This window comes from Semicossyphus pulcher, unplaced genomic scaffold, assembly GCF_022749685.1.
Source record: "Semicossyphus pulcher isolate SPU_LCO1_2020_fin unplaced genomic scaffold, fSemPul1.0.p SCAF_7, whole genome shotgun sequence".
Lineage (NCBI taxonomy): Eukaryota > Metazoa > Chordata > Actinopteri > Labriformes > Labridae > Semicossyphus > Semicossyphus pulcher.
Window position 1 is genome coordinate 14074657 of NW_027211748.1, and position 19227 is coordinate 14093883.

Consider the following 19227-nt stretch of genomic DNA (forward strand, 5'->3'; position numbering starts at 1 on the left):
CAACAAAACCTTTATGTGCAAAGACTACTCACAGACCAGAATGTTTCTTCACCTTTTCAGCGATTTTATTATAGATTCCATAAACAAAATGTTTTCAAGGTTTCATACAAACTATATAAAAGATCATGCTCTGGCTCTTATACAAAGTTTGGAATTATAAAACATGTACCATATCAGGTATAATAACATCATGTAAATGCAGTGGTAAAATAATTTAATACGGAGAAAAATCCCACAAAAAATATGGCAGCAACAACATATATTTTCCAGTGCCATTATGGTAAGCTTAAAATACATCTGGTACAGATGGTAAAAAACGAAATGTCTGTTGAGGTATGTCTCCTGAAACTCAGTCCACAGAGTAAATAATCTGTCACCGGCTCTCTGCACTCGAGGAGCCCGCAAAGGACGAGTTGGGCATCTGCTTGAAGAAATCTCGGAGGCCGGTGAGCTCTCTGGTTAGCTGCTCGATAGTTTTATGAAGTCTGTCGTTTTCAGAGCTCAGTTCAATCAGCTTATGCTGCATCTCCATGTTGCGCATCTTAGCTTTGTCCCTGCTTTTCCTCACTGCAATGTTATTCCTCTCTCGCCTCTGACGGTACTCCATGCTGAACCTGTCCACCGACTTCTTCCCCTTTTCCCTTCCCATCTTCCTCGGGGAGGACTTGGCGGAGCTGACGCTGGAGACAGGCTCCGGGGTGGTTGGAGGAGTGGGCTGCCCTGTGGGGAGGCTGACAGAGGTCTGGGCGCAGGTCTCGATCTGGGAAGGCAGGGATGAAGACATGTCGCTGTCACTCCAGTCGGACTCTTGCTTGATAGGAGCACTGTACGGCCCCTTATCCAACCCGCTGTCCGCCTTCCTCTCCGCTGTGTATGCGGCTGACAGCTGCTGCTGCTGCTGCATGCTGCCTGGCAGCACGGAGCTCTGCATGTTGTAGAAATCCGCCTTCTCCTGCTTCACAGTGTTGAACAGGTCGAGGAAGAGCTCGTCGTTGCACAGCTCCAGGTTGGGCACGGCTGTCATGGACTCGATGTACTGGCTGAAGTCGATGGCACTCTCGTCGTCGTACATTGCAGAAGCGGTGCTCAGCTCCATCATGGTGCCGTCCTCGCCCGCAGTGTCGCTCCTGCTGCCCGGCTTGCAGAGCCCCTGCTGCGGGCCGCCCAGCTTGTTGCTCTCGTAGAAGTTAGCAGGCTCCATCGCCCAACTCATGTTGCATTGTGGAGACACGCAATGAGAGTCCAGGCTGTATATGTCACACATGAACCCTGATGAATTGTCCACGTGGGTTATGAAAGAAATAAACTTGGTAAAGTGTAACCCACAGATGTGACAGCTCTCTGCACACAGTCACTCTGTAGCGGCTTCGCTTTCGTTCAAAGAAGGCGCCTTAAAAAAACTTCTTAAGCTTCTTTTTTTATCCGTGGGTGTTGACTGTCAGGGGTCCTGTCATTTCACAAACTCTGAATCACTTCTTGTCACTTCTCTGAGGCATCTGTACTTTCGCGGAGTGTTTTGTATCGTCTCCGCGCTGACGTCACACGCACCGCCCTCTCACGAGCCAGTCAAGTCAAAACGGGGGTCACGTGGTGTCCGTTAACTTCCCATTTGAGGAGAGAAGGGCGTGTTGCTCGTGCCACCCACTCCTTACTACGATTGTATGAATGGTTCTGAGTTGTTTACATACTTAAGGCTCTTGGTGTTTGGGATTTATGTGTAGTTTCTCTCCCCTCCCAAGCTCCATTAATGTAATTAGATCAATAACTGAGGTAAAAGTTGCAATATTACACTGTAAAAATACTCCATTAGGAAAAGAAGCCTCTGAATTCATAACGTTAAAGGATAGAGCAAGGTATTATCTGTACAGCAATACATAATATTTCATGAACTGACCTTGTTTTTAAAAAAAATCTTAATCCGAAAAGTAAGATAGATGCAGTGGATATCTCCACCTGAGATGTTGTAGAATGTAAGTATAAAGTAGCAATTGGAAATACTCCAGTACATTAGCTTACAATATAACTTAAAGATAGTATTTGGGGAAATGTAGTTTGTTGCTCTCCACCACCGGTTTCAAAAGTGGTGAAATACACAAAATAGTGTGTGATGCATTTACAATACATACTTCTCTATTTCTTATTTACCTTTCACTAAGTATTTATGTTTGAGGTTTAATTTGCCGTCAGTCACCAGGCCTATAAACGACCGTCCCAAAACTGGTCCAATGTACAACCTAAAGCAAAAGCAACATAGCCTCTTTTTAAGCCTTCGTTACATTCATAGTAGTACACACATGCTGAATGGTGATATCTGACAGTTCAGGTTAAGGGAAATGAACTGATTTAAATGTATTAAAAGTTATCAGTGTTATTGGACAAGTATTTTAACACTGATCAATCAACTTACAGGTATTTATTTATCATAAATGTATGCTTTTTATGTTATTTAACATTGGATATTAAACAAAACCAGCATTATCATTATGTCATCTTTATCATGTCTATCATGACGGATACCAAACCGGACACACACCTAAACAAAGATTACAAGTTTCACAAGCAAGCAAACTTAAACATACACTATGCCTGCTATACACAGGTGAGAGCTATACACAAGCCAAACTGTTGCTGCACATTAAACATACATGCAAGAACGAATATTTTATTATTAACTTAATTTACATTTTACTATAGACAGAGTTGTAAATGTATCTTTATGTCTTTTATAGAATTTTTTATATATCAGAAAAACTTCTATTAACATTAGTACACTTAATAATACAATGATATTATATTAGAGATAGATGGATAGATAGATACATTGATGAATTGAATGTGGTCGATGACACTGTAAGGTGACGCACAATATGTTTCTTATCTGTACATTTATCTTATCATTTAACAGCCCCCTTAAGGGACACATGTACAGACACTTCTCGGAAACGCTCCTGTGTTTTCCTGTTAGGAAGTTTGTTGTATTTTTCCGCTGTCTAAGCCCGTTTCAAATGAAAACTGCGCCCCCTGGTGGTCAATGAACGCAATTGCAGCAAAGGTTAAGTAATAAATAAAAAAACTTCCTGTGACTCTGTTAGCACATAGTTTTCACCAAATAAAGCTAAAGGAATGCAACATAACATAGGCTAACAATGTCATGAAATACAATTTAATCATTTATCATTACATTTATTATAATTTTAGTATTAAATTATCGCTCATGATGGATGAAAAAGGAGAATTGAGTCTTTTTTAAAACAGGCAAACAGACAAAATGATACTACTACTATTGGAGATGCAAGCCTATATATATCATTATATATATATATTATTGATCTTTTATCATCTTAACTAATTTGTTAATATTTACAGTATTTAGTAAGTATAAAACTATTTAACTTGGTAATTTGCCTATTTATTTATACTAGGTGTAAATATTAATATTCTAATCTCACTTATTTCATCAATTTATTTATATTTAAGGATTCCCAGCCTTAGGATTGGTTTCTGTTAATATTGTATTTTTTAAGTTTTTCAATAAAGAATCGCATGGGGAGGGAAAAAAAAAGGTCTTTTACTGTCGGACCAAACCAAAACAGCTCAGGGGATATATATAACGTTGAGACTACGCGGATGACGGCACATTGTATTTTAAGAATATTATAGAGAAGATAGGTAGTTTTGTTGTGTTTTGATATATTGATGTAATGTATTAAGACACGACATTATGTTTAATTAAAGTCACAACGGCTGAAATCCAACATGAACCCCCCTCTGCACGGAAGCAATCGCCCGGAAGGTAAATTTCTCTCCTGGCCTGCTATTGGTCCAAAGTTCCCCGCGAAATCTACGTCACCCGCAGTTTCGCGCCAGATCTGCAGCACTCAGACGTACACAGAAGAAGAGGTAAAATACACTTAATTTACTGAACTTATGGTTTCTTAACTTATTGATACGCTTGATTAATTCAATGTTTCGGTTATAACACACGTTTATTGCTGATTGCGCATCAATAATTTTATTAGCAAAATCATTTGTTAGCGTTACATTAGGTCAAACAGTGCATGTAAGAGCAGCTTATTGTTTCCTCTGCAGCCACATGTCAAATGGTGGTTATTGTCAACTGAGCAGAAGCCTTAAAAAGTAGCAAAAACTTCCAAATATTGAACAGTTACGTTATAAGTAACGGTGAAGTAAGAATAAAAGACGTGAGTGAAGTTTTATTCCAAATAATTGATTGTAAATTTATTGTTTTGTTAACTCGTAAGGGTAGGCAGTTTTCTAGTTGGCTGAGTGATGCCAGTAGACAGTAGTTTCCCTTTTAAACTGTAACTTATTGGTATTTTTCATAGCATGAGTGTTAAAGGGGAGAGTATAAACAGGAGTCCGCTAATTGCAGCTTATGGAAAACTTATGATATGACACAAAGTAAATCCCTAATGGTGAACTAGAGTATTTGTTAAAACTGGTGTCAAAGCCTACAAACTCTTAATCATTATCAAATAATTGGACAATAGTATGTTTTTATTCATACAATAAATACATTGATGTGAATTAAATTTAAAGTATTAACATATCTCATTTTGATGTTACTCACAGGATTGGGTCTTCATTAATTGGGGGTTCTGAAAGTTGAAGAAAGATATGTTACTCAGGGCAAACAAAGTTTCCATTTTGCTCTTGGTGGGCAGGGAAACATTTGAGATTGTCAAATAAGTTTTGGCTTCTCGATAAAACCCTCATCAGAAAGTGAAGTCAATCCACAAGTAGTAATGTTAAAAAGCCTTCATGAGAAAATGCAGTTTTTGTGTTACTTGTAGGTAAATATTATACCAGCCTTTCTTTTTGCTTCATATTAATTAACTTTTATCCATTTAATGTTTAGATATTCCAGAAACTATGTCTTCCCCAACATCAACTCCTGGCCGCAAACGTGGAAGGGCCACCAACCCATCCACACGTACGTTCATTTTCTTTCAATTGACTTTTTCTGTGTTCTTATGTAAAGAACCTGTATCCTCAACAGTTTCCACAACTGTGTCTGTATATACAGTTAATAACTTATTTTTGTCATGTGTATCTGCAGCCAGCAGTGAGGGTCCCATCTCCCCTCCCTCTCAGAGGCGCAGAGGCCAGGACTCCTCCGCTGGGGACCTCATGCCGATGCCCACCTCCCCGGCCACCGACATCCTCAGTCCAGCAGCCCCTCAGGACACCTCTCTGTTCTCTAGCCCACGTCCCTCAGGTACAGAGCACGTGAAGTGTGCAGAATTTGGGCTGTTTTGATTTTGTTTTTATTCAATTGATTTGACAATTGATTGACATTTTTTATCTTCTTGGTCTCTTTTTTACAGTCCAACCTAATGAAGTGGACATGAGCTCTCCTCTGATGTACGGGACCCCCAGCTCCAGGGTTGAAGGGACCCCGCGCAGTGGAGTGCGTGGCACCCCAGCCAGACAGCGTCCTGATCTGGGGTCAGTCAGGAAGGCAAAACAAGTTGATCTTCAGTCTGAGCCGGTCAGTGAAGGAGTCAAAAATATTTACGTTGTTTAGATTGTCTCGGTCGTTTATTGTAATTGAATAAACACGGAGAAGACAGTTAGCATAAAACTAAAAGTAAAGAAAATGATGTTGACAAACTTTTTCCTGTTATGTTGCAGCCAACTGCTGACGGTACCGTCGCCAGCGAGGCAAACGCAGGCCAGAGACTGGTGATCTGGGGGACTGATGTCAATGTTGGAAATTGCAAGGAGAAGTTTCAGGTATGAATTTTCATTTACACTTTATTAAATATTCGTGATTCTTAGTTTAGAAGAGTTTACATTCTTTGTTTCATTTTGCTTTCAGAGGTTCCTTCAGAGATTCATCGACCCAACGTCCACCGAAGATGAGAACGCTGGTCTGGACCTGAACGAGCCTTTGTACATGCAGAAGCTGGAAGAGGTAGTGTACTCGTTTGTTTTATTCATTGTGTTTAAAGCTGCTTTCCCACTGGTCAAAAAAACAGCTAACACCCGGCTTTTTTGCTTAGTGGCAAAGGCTACAATCTGTGTTCAGACCAGGGAGTTTGATACACAGACTGAAGGAGTAATAGCTCTAATAAAGACCTAACCACCGTAACAGCTTCACTGTTTGCTAACCCTGTTTTGGTTGCGTGTGTGACATCAAACGGTGACGCAGCAGAAAAGAGGCCGAAAGGAGTATACTCCACTGGCAATGGGAAAAGAGACAATCAGCATTTATAAGTAGATCTTCACAGGTCTGAAAAAAATCTGCGTCAGTGCGCTAATTTCCATGGGAAAGGGCTACAAGTGGTACTTTTTAGGCCACTCTATTCTTAAGTCAGACTCTTGCCACCATACAATGATGATTTATGTCTAAACATCACAGAAAATATGAGATGTGAGCCGACTAACGTTGATCTTTCTGTCTCACAGATCAGCGTTGTTGGTGATCCAGTGCTGAGTGTGAATTGTCTGCATGTGCAGTCCTTCGATGCAGAACTTTACAGGCAGCTCATCTGTTACCCACAGGTAATGTCCCATTTTTAGTATTAGTATTTTCAAGTCAGTTTGGACACATTTTTCATATACATTCTTAGATAAAGTAAAGTTGTCCTTAAAGAATACTTTAAGTCTCCTGTGGATTATTGACAGTGACAAGCATTTTTTTCCCTCTGCAGGAAGTCATCCCAACCTTCGACATGGCAGTCAACGAGCTGTTCTTTGAGCGTTTCCCAGACTCCATCTTGGAGTTCCAGATCCAGGTCCGCCCCTACAACGCCCTGAAAACCAGGAACATGAGGAGCCTGAACCCAGAAGGTGTGTGGACTCACTAATGAACCCCGTGTCACCGGATGTCTGCAAAGTGAAATCACACTTATTAGGACGACCATACCCAGATATTCCATCCCATATTTAGTGTGGGATTTTTGTGAATATTGTTCCTGGCTTTGGCAAAATGTGAGATATCAGCTTCAGGCTAAAGCTGCTGTGTGCCTTCTGTGTTGCCCACACAGACATCGATCAGCTGATCACTATCAGCGGCATGGTGATCCGCACCTCGCAGCTGATCCCTGAGATGCAGGAGGCGTTTTTCCAGTGCCAGGTGTGCGCCTTCAGCACCCGTGTGGAGGTGGATCGCGGGCGCATTGCTGAGCCGGCTGTGTGTCGCCACTGCAACACCACCCACAGCCTGGCGCTCGTTCACAATCGTTCTGTCTTTTCAGACAAACAGATGGTGAGAGTCGGAGGGGTTCAGGGGGGCGGGTAACGGGGGCAGATTGGTGACAGTCAATGACACCTTATGCTGGAATATGTTAAGTAGTGATTATGAAATGTGTTCATTCATCGATCTTGTTTTATAACAGGTTAAAATTCAGGAGTCTCCTGAAGACATGCCGGCTGGACAGACGCCTCACACAACTATCGTCTACGCTCATAATGACCTGGTGGATAAGGTGCAGCCGGGAGACCGTATCAACATAACAGGTGAGATTTCCACGATCTCAACAACTGAATTTAAAAGCTAAAATGAGAATTTCAAAATTTTGCTTTAAAGGTGAGTTTATATTGTTAGAATAGTTGAATTATTTTATGGCTATACACCTCAAAGTTGAGAAGCCGGGGCTAGGGATGCACCGATACCACTTCTTTTTAGACCAAGTAGAAGTACTTACATTTGAGTACTTGCCAAGTACCGATATGAGTACTTAATAATATCATTACAATTCTCATAACGACTTTAAAAACATGTTTCATTTTCATCAGATGTTCCTCACTTTCTGACTAGCAAAGTAAATAGACATAATGATGCAACTGTGATCCTCCGCCTACCAGCTTAACTAACAGGAGGCTAACATCAAGCCGTAAAGTGGTATTCGGGTGCGGTACTCGTCATAGTTTTACGAGTACGAGTACATGTACTTAAGCTCCGATACCGCCCAATACTGGTATCGGTATCGGTGCATCCCTAGCCTGGGCCACCAAGTCTTTTGCCGTTTAACTTAAAGGGATAGTTCGGTTTGTTTGAAGTGGCGTTGAATGAGATACTTATCAACAGTAAGTGTACTACATACAGTGGATGCTGGTCAGCACGGCCCCGGTGTTTAGAAACTGGAAGGAGTGCCGGCACAGAAGCTAGGCTAGCAAGCAAGAGTCCAGCTGGATCATTCGGCGTTGGTTTCGCCTAATCCTCAACAGAAAAATGATTGGTGCAGGCGTATAACTGTCTAACCCCACTTCAAACAAACTGAACTATCCCTTTAATTAATGATTATCAAAGTTATTCTAGAGCTCATACTTACAAGGACAGTTAATTGGTCCACGTTTTCACCCTTTTCATTAGACATCCTAACAGCTTCCTAATTGTCCCTGCAGGTGTCTACAGAGCGGTGCCCATGCGCGTCAACCCGCGTCAGAACAACGTGAAGTCTGTTTACAAAACTCATATCGATGCCATCCACTTCCGTAAGACGGACGAGAAGCGTCTGCACGGTATGGACGAGGACGCCGAACAGAAGCTCTTCACCGAGGACCGAGTGCAGACCCTGAAGGAACTGGCAGCCAAACCAGACGTCTACGAACGCCTCTCCTCTGCTCTCGCACCGAGCATCTATGAGCATGAGGACATCAAGAAGGTGTGTGGAAGCAAAATCAGTTAGTAACACAAATGTTTTTAGGGCAGTCATGTGCACTGATTGTCATGGCAGATATCTTGTTATATTACAAAAGGGAAACCAGGTAAAGTTGGTAAGTAGGTGTGCTAATTCCAGTGCCCTGTTTAATGCCTACTGGCTCACTGGATTAACAGACATTTTCACAGCAGACATTTTACCTCGTCATCGCAGGAAAAGCACAGGTGTTATTATTACCATTATGATGCCTGTAAGAGTTGTTATCTATCATAGTTTTTATTCCCCCCTCTGTTTCCAGGGCATCCTCCTGCAGCTGTTCGGCGGCACCCGTAAGGACTTCAGTCAGACCGGCCGGGGAAACTTCCGCGCAGAGGTGAACATCCTGCTCTGCGGAGACCCCGGCACCAGCAAGTCCCAGCTGCTGCAGTACGTCTTCAACCTGGTGCCCCGCGGCCAGTACACGTCGGGAAAGGGCTCCAGCGCTGTGGGTCTCACCGCCTATGTGATGAAGGACCCAGAGACCAGGCAGCTGGTCCTGCAGACCGGAGCTCTGGTGCTGAGCGACAACGGCATCTGCTGCATCGACGAGTTCGACAAGATGAGCGACAGCACGCGCTCGGTGCTGCACGAGGTCATGGAGCAGCAGACCCTCTCCATTGCAAAGGTGGGTTCAACAAGTTAAAACAGATGAGGAGATTAAACCTGTTTAACTTAAAAAGGATGATAGATGATAATTCTTATCTTTTATCTCTTTTTGCAGGCTGGAATTATTTGCCAGCTGAACGCTCGTACGGCTGTGTTGGCTGCTGCTAACCCCATTGAATCTCAGTGGAACCCCAAAAAGACCACGATTGAGAATATTCAGCTGCCTCACACCCTTCTGTCCAGGTGAGCACATACAGGCAGAACAATCGCTCTGAAACACCTGATATAGAATGATTCTGTCTTTCATTATCAAAAGGAATACGTTAGGTTGTATCTAACAAAACATTGTCATCCATCAGGTTCGACCTCATCTTCCTGATGCTGGATCCTCAAGATGAGGCCTACGACCGCAGGCTGGCCCACCACCTGGTGTCTCTGTACTACCAGAGCGAGGAGCAGATAGAGGAGGAGTTCCTCGACATGACCGTGCTGAAGGACTACATTGCATACGCACGGACATACATCAGTCCAAGGCTGAGTGAGGAGGCCAGCCAGGCCCTCATTGAGGTTTGTCAAAGACTTTCCACAAAATATTTGTCTTGTGTTGAATATTTCAAATAAGGATTCTCATTGGTTTATTTTAGGGTTAAACAACCACGCAATATTTAATAAAAAGGTGACCTTTGTGCATGTTGTTCCTCAGGCTTATGTGGACATGAGGAAGATAGGCAGTGGTCGTGGGATGGTGTCCGCCTACCCCAGACAGCTGGAGTCCCTGATCCGCTTGGCAGAGGCCCACGCCAAAGTGCGCTTCTCTGAGAAAGTGGAGACCATCGACGTGGAGGAGGCCAAGAGGCTGCACAGAGAGGCCCTCAAACAGTCGGCCACTGACCCCAGAACGGGATTTGTTGACATCTCTATTCTCACAACAGGTTTGTAACGCTGAATATTTACCTGTGAAAGGCATTTAGAATAATAGAAACTTTTTATGGAGGAAATATGTGATGCGAGAGAATTAATACTGAAAGGGATGCGCTGTCTAAAATCTTATTATAATGGGACTTTATATGATGTTTATGTGAACATCAAAGTAGGATGAAACAGGATACATAAGCTGTTGACCTAAACAAGCAATCAAAATAAACTGAAGATGAATCTATTATGATCCCTAATGTGTTTTCATGTTTTATTTCCAGGTATGAGTGCCACCGCCCGCAAGCGTAAGGAGGAGGTTGCTCAGGCCCTGAGGAAACTGATCCAGGCAAAGGGAAAGACACCTGCCATGAAATACCAGCAGCTGCTGGATGACCTCAGAGGACAGTCTGAAACTGTAAATATGCTATTTGACTTTCATTCGACTACCTTTTGGTATCAGAAAAAGAGATCAAATGATCAAATTTCATTTTCAATTTCTGAGATGGTACAGTTTCATTTTTGGCTGACGGCCGGGCCGTAGAGAGAGAGAGAGAGAGAGAGAGAGAGAGAGAGAGAGTTGCGACATCGCAATGGCGGATCATGGAGCATATTGGACCTCCACTGACGCGACTCTCTCTCTATACGGCTCTGGATATTTTGTTCGGGCAGTAGGCGGGGCTGCTCCTCCGCAGTCCTCACCTACGTCCGCAGCGCACACCTGCTTTCAAACACGTTTTAATCTGCCTCATAAGGACAGTCCTTGTAACACATTGCCCTCAAAAGCGCACATTGACCTGATGCGGTCAGCCACATACTAGGTTTTGACCTAGTCTTGTTTAAAATTAATTTAGTCTATGAATTTGGTGTAAGATACAGTAATGCTTCATTAGATATTGGTGTGTCAGATATTGGCAGTGAATATGGAAGAGCAGACAGCCTTTAAAGCTGTGGCTATGTGGATTCATGCATCAGAAAAACAACGTTTTTAAACCAAATACGAGGTTGTAATTTACCATGACCACAATGTTGACAATATAATTAAAGCAAACCAAAAGCTCTGCGAGTATCTCAATCTTTTCAACAACAAATAAGTTATACATTGTGCATGTTAATCAATAACAACCCACTTCCTTTAATGACTTCTCCTTTGTTCATTTGTTTCCAGGCGATCACCAAAGAGCTCTTCGACGAGGCTCTCCGATCTCTTGCCGACGAGGATTACTTGACTGTTACTGGAAAGACTGTTCGTCTCCTCGCCTAAGGCACACCCTGCAATTATGTACAGACCTTAATTTTAAGTCCTTCCCTGCGTCGACCTATTTTCTCATGCTGTAAAAAAAAAAAAGTTTGTATGATTGAACCAGCAGATGTTTTCTTGGTGTATTAGATGTTTGAATGTCCTGGGATACAAAGACATGATGAATAATAACCACATGACTCTTCCTGTGATGAAGAAAAGAAAACACATTCAGGATATTATTAGAGATAATATTTAAAAGTGCTTGTGTTTCATTAGGTTGTTGCCTCCTATCAAGTAATGCTCTTGCTGTTTCTGTGCTCTATGATATGTAAACGGCTCTTTTCTTTCTACTTGTACATTATCACAGAAAGTTTGTTCTCTTGTTTGAGTTGAAGCAAAGTTGAATGTTTTTTTGTATGTGGTGTCTAAATACTCTGGGAAATTGAGTACTTATTTCCGCTGGGTTGACTTGTCATTGTAGCTTATATTGACTACCTGTTAATAGAGCAGAAAATAAAATGTTGCTCACTGAAACTGCCTGGAAATAGTCTTTTTTTTCAGTAGTTCTAAGTTTTAGTTGAAGTTTTCCCACAAGCGTCTCAAAGGTTGTTGAAATAAACTTAAACTGCACCCTCTGGCAGTATAATGTACAAGTATTTATTTAGTATATCATGTTCTGCTCCAGTTTGTTCTAGCTCTTTGCTGACGCTACATATGTAGTCTTCATACCTACACCATACTTCATAACTTATTATGCCAACATATTAGGAATATAGAAAAGTTTCACTTCTCAAAAGGAACTTCGAAAGATGTCAAAGGGTTGCAACGACATGAGTTTGCACTTCTGAACCTTCTAGTGGGTCAGTGAGATTGAGAGCTTAAAGGTGGGAATAAGAGGTTTATATTCTTAACATCCCACCGGTTTGCCTCAAGTGATTTTTAAAGTCACAAAGCCAGACTTTGGGAGATACAATCTCCAGTTGAAACCATGAATTGACCTTTTTTTCAACTGTGCCATGGCCAGACCCTCATGTTTCCTCAAACCAATGAAACTTGATCTAAAAGTAAAGTGTTGACTTTAAAGCTTCTTTTCTTTCACCACCAGCTGAATTCCACAACATTTGGCAGCTGCAGTCTTACAATGACAATGTTACCATTTTTATAGTCACAATTAACCTTTATTCAAACCCAAATGCCTTCTTGGGACATTTTCCATAAGTACTCCGGTCTCCAGCAAACACTTGTTACAGTCACAAAGTGTTTCAAACAGTTATGTACCTTTTTTAACTGCTAGCTAGTTCTTAGTGAATCCATTAACCTTGATAAGCTACTAGGTACAAGGTAATTCATTTTTACAAAACCCATTTCTAATTACTGTTTATGAAATTATCATTTTCTCATAAGAACCCTCACTCAGTTAACTGTTTCACTTTTCTCCCCTGGGAGGACACACGACAGGGCCCTCCACCATGTTTCTCCATTTAAGTGCATCATAAACAGCACTCTGATAAACATCAACATTCCCTCCACTAAATACCCTAGAGGGCACATTATCACACTTTCTCTACTGGAAGGCCATGTTATTACATTATTTCCACTGGTCATGCACTTTAAAATGATTTGTCACATTCCTCTACTCTGGAAAGGCACATTAGCATGTTTTCTCTGCTTAAACCTGCACCGTTGAGTACATCCATGCCTTACAGTTGTACTTCAAAAGCTGCTGACCTCTACCTTATTGGAACTTTGAACCCAACTACACCCATAGCAAGGGAAGAAGAGTTCAAATGTGTAATTTCCATTAAAAGAAAAGAGATATAAAGTTTACATGAAGTGATGTAAAAGCAGAAAGTGTACAGGCTATGCCATGAAAAACTGCTATTTCACTTTAAAGTTGCTGCAGTTAATACTAAACAGAAACATCAGTTTTCAATGGGCTTAGAGTCAGTTAATGTTATTTGTGGTATTGACTGTCTCTCTGAATTCATAGAAGCAAAGTTGAGGCGTGAACCGAGCAGCCTGCAGTGGTTTTAACCGCCGTGACGTCACATCTCTGTGTGCTTCTGGACTCGGCTGAAGAAGATGGCGGCCTCCTCAGGTTTGTGTGCTTTAAAACTAACAAGTATAGCGACACAAAGTACAGGCGAGGCTGTGGCCGTGCTGTTTTCTCCATCAGCAAATGTGTCTATTTGCTCACTGAAAATGTTCACGGAATAGCTCTGAACTGCATTTATTCGCAAATGTTTTCTCTCGACAAAGCAGTGATCTTCATGGGAGCCATCTATGTCATGGAGCAAATGTTGGCTAACCTATCTTAAGCTAGCGTATAACGGTAGCTAGCCCCGTGAGTTAGCTGAAATAGCTCGAGTAATAAGCATAGCTTTTGTTTGTGTTTACTTGCTGATTCGCAAAGTAAACGTCATAGGTACTAAAATGCAATGTAAATGTTTTGTGGGGTGTGTAAGTGGTCGTTAATATGGAAATTGTAAACAACCGCAGACGGTGCCAGCTAGCTGTGCTAACTGCTAGAATATTCCAGCAGCGCGCGCTGCAGCTCGTGCCGATGTGTCCGGCTGGCAACTCACTTCAGTGAATTAAATCTAAAAATATCTGCGAAGACTGTCCAGGCACAAGATTCCCCCCACACTAGTCTTTTACCTGAATGATTTAATATAGGTAAATGCTATGTTGGGATAGCGACTGTACTAAATCCAGCACATTATACCAGCAGGACCGTGACAGTAATGTTACAGCACAGGGACCCGTCCCTCTGCCGCTCTCGGTTGCACTCCACTCCCTAACGTTACTGTCATTTTTTTAAAGGATTTCTACTTTTTATATCTAGGAATCTATGCAGAAAATAACTTGTTATTTTTACATTAAGTCGATGTCAAATACTACAGGGTGAGACGAGAGTGTAATAGATTGATAAAACGTTGGTATAGTTGGCACGCTTTGTTTCAGTAAATAGTCGGAGCCAATGACTGCCTGATTGCTCAGCAGGAAGCGTGTTTCTAAAACTACCAAAATAAAACTCTGACTTATAGGTGGAAAAGAACAAATGAAATTAATAAGAGTAACATTGTTACACGAATATAATTATTTTCCAATTCTGCTTACCTTTAATCACACACCATAATCTTCATAAAACTTCATAATCGAAACTTTAGGACTACATGGCGCGACCTGGTGATTAATTTTAACCTTGAAAGGTTTAAGTAACATGTGCCATAAATAACATGAGCTGAAAACAGTCCGGTAGACTTAAAAATAGCTATAGCGTTATCGTTGTTGTTTTATAATTATTTTTAATGTACCAAAAGAGAACAGGGTCAGGGCGATGACTAACAATACAGGAAAATAAAATAAAAGTAATCATTATAAATGAGAGGCCCAAACTGAAGCTGAGCCTGATCATACTGAGTAATTGAACTTTCTTCATGCATAATAGTGCTCCTAACCAGGCATATTTCAACCAATACTAACGTATGCAAACAAGATCAGTGGCCCGTTTGTTGGAGGTATTCACTTCCTAAAAATGTGCATCTGCTTGGGCTTGCACTGAAATTGTACTCTCTTCCGGACTGATGAAAACGTTGTATGGCCATATTGATATAGTTATTTGTAAATTCAAAAAGTCTGATAAATATTGATGTACGTTTTTTTTTTTTTATGCATTTCAAAATAAATGTGACCGAGACCATGTGTTGACTGGGACATTTTACAGTACAACAGTAACAGCAAATTTAATAATCAACTTATCTCTGAATGAAATGTATTCACTTAATTTGTAAATTGTTATATAACTTAATATATTGATTGCCATCATAAGTAGTTTTTCAAAGTCACATTTAATGAGTCAGCTTGTCATTAGTGAGGATTTGTGATAACCAGGTAACTTTCTTACATCACAGTTAACGGATTATCTTTGTATTTTTGGACTGGAGGTCAGACAGAACAGGAAAATTGATTGTTACTTTAGTTTCTAGGATTTTTCTCCCCTTTCTAATCTTTCTATATGCCATCACTGAATCGATTTGATTAGTAGATGACAAAATAATCTGCGTCTCTCTTAAAAAAATATTAAGTTGATTAATGATGAGTGTGGTGCAGCCTTAGTATCTGAAGCATTTCTGTTCTGCGGTTTATTGGTACTTGGCAGCTGTCATATGCTGATACCAAAAACTCTGGGGTGAGCTAAAATTAGCTAGGTATATTTGTCCCTTAGCCATGTTTGCACTTTGATTTTAAGAAGGAAATCTTTAACTTCTTATCAGCAAAAGCCTTTTTGTGAAAATGGGTGAGGTCATAGACCAGTCTAGAGACAATTCATCAATGCTGCCATTGCACACTAGATGTGAAATATTGATTTTTGAAAGTGATTTGTGGTAGCTGACTGTGATAAACACTGTCTGAGACTGTAAGTTGAAATGAATGATTTGATGACAGGGATATTTTGATGTTTTCACAGCGTCTCTTCTGTCTCAGTCACAGTGCCTGTTTTTAAAAAAAGCTCTTTTCACTTCCCCTTCTGTAAATTTGTCTTCTGGGTCGTCATTATGAATAGCAAGCAGTTTAACTTAAGTGCTGTCCCCTCAACCTTCAGCACTCCTCCAGTCATGAGCTGTAAGTGGTTCATCATTTACACCTCTGAGTGCCTGTCAGGCTGTGTAAAGCCAAAGTCTGAACATTTTCCCAGTAGCTGGACACATTGACTACTTTTAGTGATCTTGTTATTGAGTCAGCTGTTACACCGGTCATAAGATGTGTGGATGGTACCCAGTTCTATTTGGTAAAACTCAGCAGTATAAACCTCATGACTGTTTACAAAGAATTGTCAGGAGTGCAGAGTTTTGTTATTGAGCTTCAATGTTCAGCAGTGACAGATAACTTTAGTAAATGTCTGTAGGAAAAGATTTAAACATAGATTCAGTTCCACAGTAGATCGACCAGGTTGTTCTGACTCATCAATCCATTGTGTCAATTCACCCAGTCCTGTGCTGCGCATGTTTATGGTTCTTATTCATCTTTAATAGAAAAGTAATGATTCCAAATAAATGTTTATCTGCATCAGTTTTGATGAACAGAGAAAAATCACTTTCTATTTCAGAGCAAAAATGAAAAACTATTTTAGGTCTGCAAGTTTATATTTTTATCCCTCATTTTTTAATCTATCGAGATGTAAAAATAGCTGTCTTAATTTCTAAATCTCTCACAAGTCTTGTTTTGTCAGACATTGTTTCAGAGGGATATTCTGCTTGTTATATAGTTGTACATTGTGATTTACAAAAGATAATTTCTTATCTGCCAGTAATTCTGTTGATGAATCAATAAACCTTTTGGTCTTGAATAGCAAAAAATAGTTTTTAAATTGTAATTTTGAGTTGCTTGTTTTGTCCATTTAACAGTCAAAAACAAGACATTCACCTCATGACATATTATGACAAAAAAAAACAACACATACTATTTTATTTTTGTTTCCATAAAACTTTTTCGGACAGTATCATCACACATTTGGTATTTTTTGAGATTGTCATATAAACATTTGATTTTCATTTGTGTTGATCAAGAAGTCCTTATACTTTTAAAACCCCAACTGGTTAAGAGGAAAAAAGATTGTCTTTTACGATTCTTTATTTCTTTTAACGAATCCCACGAATAGAGCACCATCAATGTGCTTTCTGACGACTCTACCCTGTGGCTCTCAGTCCATTGATCCCTACTGAAGAAGTACATGTCGAAAAAAAGAAAGCAAATATTTGTTCCTTTTTGTTCAAGGCTAATTGATTTCACAGCATTTATTTGAGCTACAGTTTTTCAAATGTGTCAGAACTTTTTCATTTGCTGATGACTGTCATATCACTCGTTTCATACAAGTTCGGAGCTCTAGTTTTGACTGTAGAAGGATGGTGTTTGTGGGGGATTTTAAACGGTGCACATGTCGTTATAATGAAGGCTTATTGTTGTGTTTTTAGTAGTTGTAAGATCAATTAAAGTTGGTTTCAGGATCTGTATTGTATTATCAGTCAACTGTAGGAAAAATATTGACCGTCAGTCATCCTTTCAAAGCTGTGTAATTCATATTGTGATCATGTTATTTAAGGAGTTACAGTCCCACGCAATTTTCGCTTGTTGGAGGAGCTTGAAGAGGGGCAGAAGGGCGAAGGCGATGGCACAGTGAGCTGGGGCCTCGAGGATGACGAAGACATGACTCTCACACGATGGACAGGCATGATCATCGGACCAGCGAGAGTAAGCACAGCCAGCTCAGCATGTGGACTGTTATTCCAGTGGAAAATAGACAGAAAATACACAAATTATTACACATACTTTCATTGATTTTACTCCTTGTTTTTTCAGACCATTTATGAGAACAGGATATACAGCCTGAAAGTGGAATGTGGACCCAGATACCCCGAGTCAGCCCCGACTGTTAGATTTGTAACAAAAATTAGCATGAATGGGATTAATAATTCCAATGGCGTGGTAAGTGTCATCACAAATCTGACAGCTTTATGTACGAGTGTTGCTCTGCCTCATGTCGTTTGTAGGACTCCAAAATTGTTCTGCAGTTTGTGATGCTCGGATGGGATGCATGCAATAACTCACTGTCAGCGGTCCTGTCACAATGACTGATTTGGTGTCTTTTTCTTGTTTCCTCTCACAGGTGGATTCACGTAGCATACCAATATTAGCAAAATGGCAGAATTCTTATAGCATTAAAATTGTTCTTCAAGAGTTAAGGCGTCTAATGCTGTGCAAAGAAAATATGAAGCTTCCACAACCACCAGAAGGACAAACCTACAGCACTTAATCGTTATGGATTGTTTCGACCCTCTGTCTTAAACCTTACTCTTAGAAATATTGTGTAAAATCATCAAGAGGCTCACTCCGCACATCAACAGTATCATCTGCAAGAGCAAGATTGGACTTTCTTATTACATAGCTCATTGAAAAAGAAAATGTCCCTGCAGTTAAGCACTGAGTAGATAGTCAAGACTACAAGATCACAGTTATCCGCCTTTAATAAAGTTACTTTGACAATGACTTTTATGTTCAACTTGTTCCAGCTTGAAGAAGGAAGCATGACGCCACGCAGAGGCTGTATCAGAGCCCCTGTAGTTTTATGTTCAAATGATCGATCACTGAAGTAAACAACAAGATGTGTACGAAGGCATGTTCTGTAACTAATACCTAGTCAAAGAGAGGCCACATTTTTGAGTTGTTAGTCAAACTTAGCAGGTTTTCTGAAATATCATGCAGATTGTTAAATATTGAACTGTGGCTGTAGTCTAAAAGTAGTGTCACAAGGTAAGAAGATTTTTTTTAATAAATATATATAAATATATATATATATATCTGTATTTGACACGATACCAATATGTTTCTGTTCTGCAGCTCTTTGACATGTAACAGACGTTGAAGCCTGTTCTGTTCTGAAACCCTCGCATTTAACTTCAAGTGAAAATGGCAGGTGTATGAACTTGTGATTTTCTGAAATTAAAATCACTGTCTGCGAAAAACCCCAAGGCCTCAAGTCTTATTCGACTCCCCCAAACTACACCTGCAGCTCCCAGTTCTCACCACAAGGGGGCCTCAGCTGACTTGTGTTGGTAGCTGGAAGCTGGAGTCATGTGTTATGTTGTGAGTAAGCTCTCTCTGTCCCTGTTGGGCCTTGTAATGGAAACCAGGTTAATGAAGCTGCTGGGTGACACCACACTGCAGATATTTGATATGTGACTTGTGCACTTTTCATCTCATTAGAAAGATCTAATCAAAATACCACCGTGCAGTTTA

The 19227-nt window shown here is 40.6% G+C and overlaps 3 protein-coding genes across 3 annotated transcripts; 2 read left to right on the forward strand and 1 right to left on the reverse strand.

The window, feature by feature from the left end:
- Window positions 1-43: 43 nt before the first annotated feature.
- On the reverse strand, window positions 44-1475 carry cebpd (CCAAT enhancer binding protein delta). The gene has a single exon (XM_069685575.1). It carries the CDS (start codon window positions 1262-1264, stop codon window positions 374-376), a length of 891 nt encoding a protein of 296 aa, XP_069541676.1. The 5' UTR covers window positions 1265-1475; the 3' UTR covers window positions 44-373.
- Window positions 1476-3867: 2392 nt separating this feature from the next.
- On the forward strand, window positions 3868-11949 carry mcm4 (minichromosome maintenance complex component 4). Its single transcript, XM_069685169.1, has 17 exons — window positions 3868-3900; window positions 4880-4954; window positions 5081-5239; window positions 5349-5512; window positions 5656-5757; window positions 5843-5938; window positions 6433-6528; window positions 6678-6816; window positions 7014-7234; window positions 7365-7485; window positions 8374-8633; window positions 8929-9294; window positions 9391-9518; window positions 9635-9842; window positions 9979-10207; window positions 10472-10605; window positions 11356-11949. Exons 2-17 carry the CDS (start codon window positions 4894-4896, stop codon window positions 11449-11451), a joined length of 2580 nt encoding a protein of 859 aa, XP_069541270.1. The 5' UTR covers window positions 3868-3900; window positions 4880-4893; the 3' UTR covers window positions 11452-11949.
- Window positions 11950-13489: 1540 nt separating this feature from the next.
- ube2v2 (ubiquitin-conjugating enzyme E2 variant 2) lies at window positions 13490-18953 on the forward strand. Its single transcript, XM_069684510.1, has 4 exons — window positions 13490-13528; window positions 17534-17682; window positions 17791-17916; window positions 18098-18953. Exons 1-4 carry the CDS (start codon window positions 13513-13515, stop codon window positions 18242-18244), a joined length of 438 nt encoding a protein of 145 aa, XP_069540611.1. The 5' UTR covers window positions 13490-13512; the 3' UTR covers window positions 18245-18953.
- Window positions 18954-19227: the final 274 nt, after the last annotated feature.

Excerpts from the sequence above, each read along its gene's own strand:
- mcm4 (XM_069685169.1), top strand. The coding sequence starts at position 4,894 with ATGTCTTCCCCAACATCAACTCCTGGCCGCAAACGTGGAAGGGCCACC. Across the intron at positions 5,240-5,348 it reads CTCTAGCCCACGTCCCTCAG|TCCAACCTAATGAAGTGGAC; the intron begins GTACAGAGCACG and ends TCTTTTTTACAG. Across the intron at positions 5,758-5,842 it reads ATTGCAAGGAGAAGTTTCAG|AGGTTCCTTCAGAGATTCAT; the intron begins GTATGAATTTTC and ends TTTTGCTTTCAG.
- ube2v2 (XM_069684510.1), top strand. Across the intron at positions 17,683-17,790 it reads TGATCATCGGACCAGCGAGA|ACCATTTATGAGAACAGGAT; the intron begins GTAAGCACAGCC and ends TTGTTTTTTCAG. Across the intron at positions 17,917-18,097 it reads TTAATAATTCCAATGGCGTG|GTGGATTCACGTAGCATACC; the intron begins GTAAGTGTCATC and ends TTCCTCTCACAG.
- cebpd (XM_069685575.1), bottom strand. The coding sequence starts at position 1,264 with ATGTGTGACATATACAGCCTGGACTCTCATTGCGTGTCTCCACAATGC.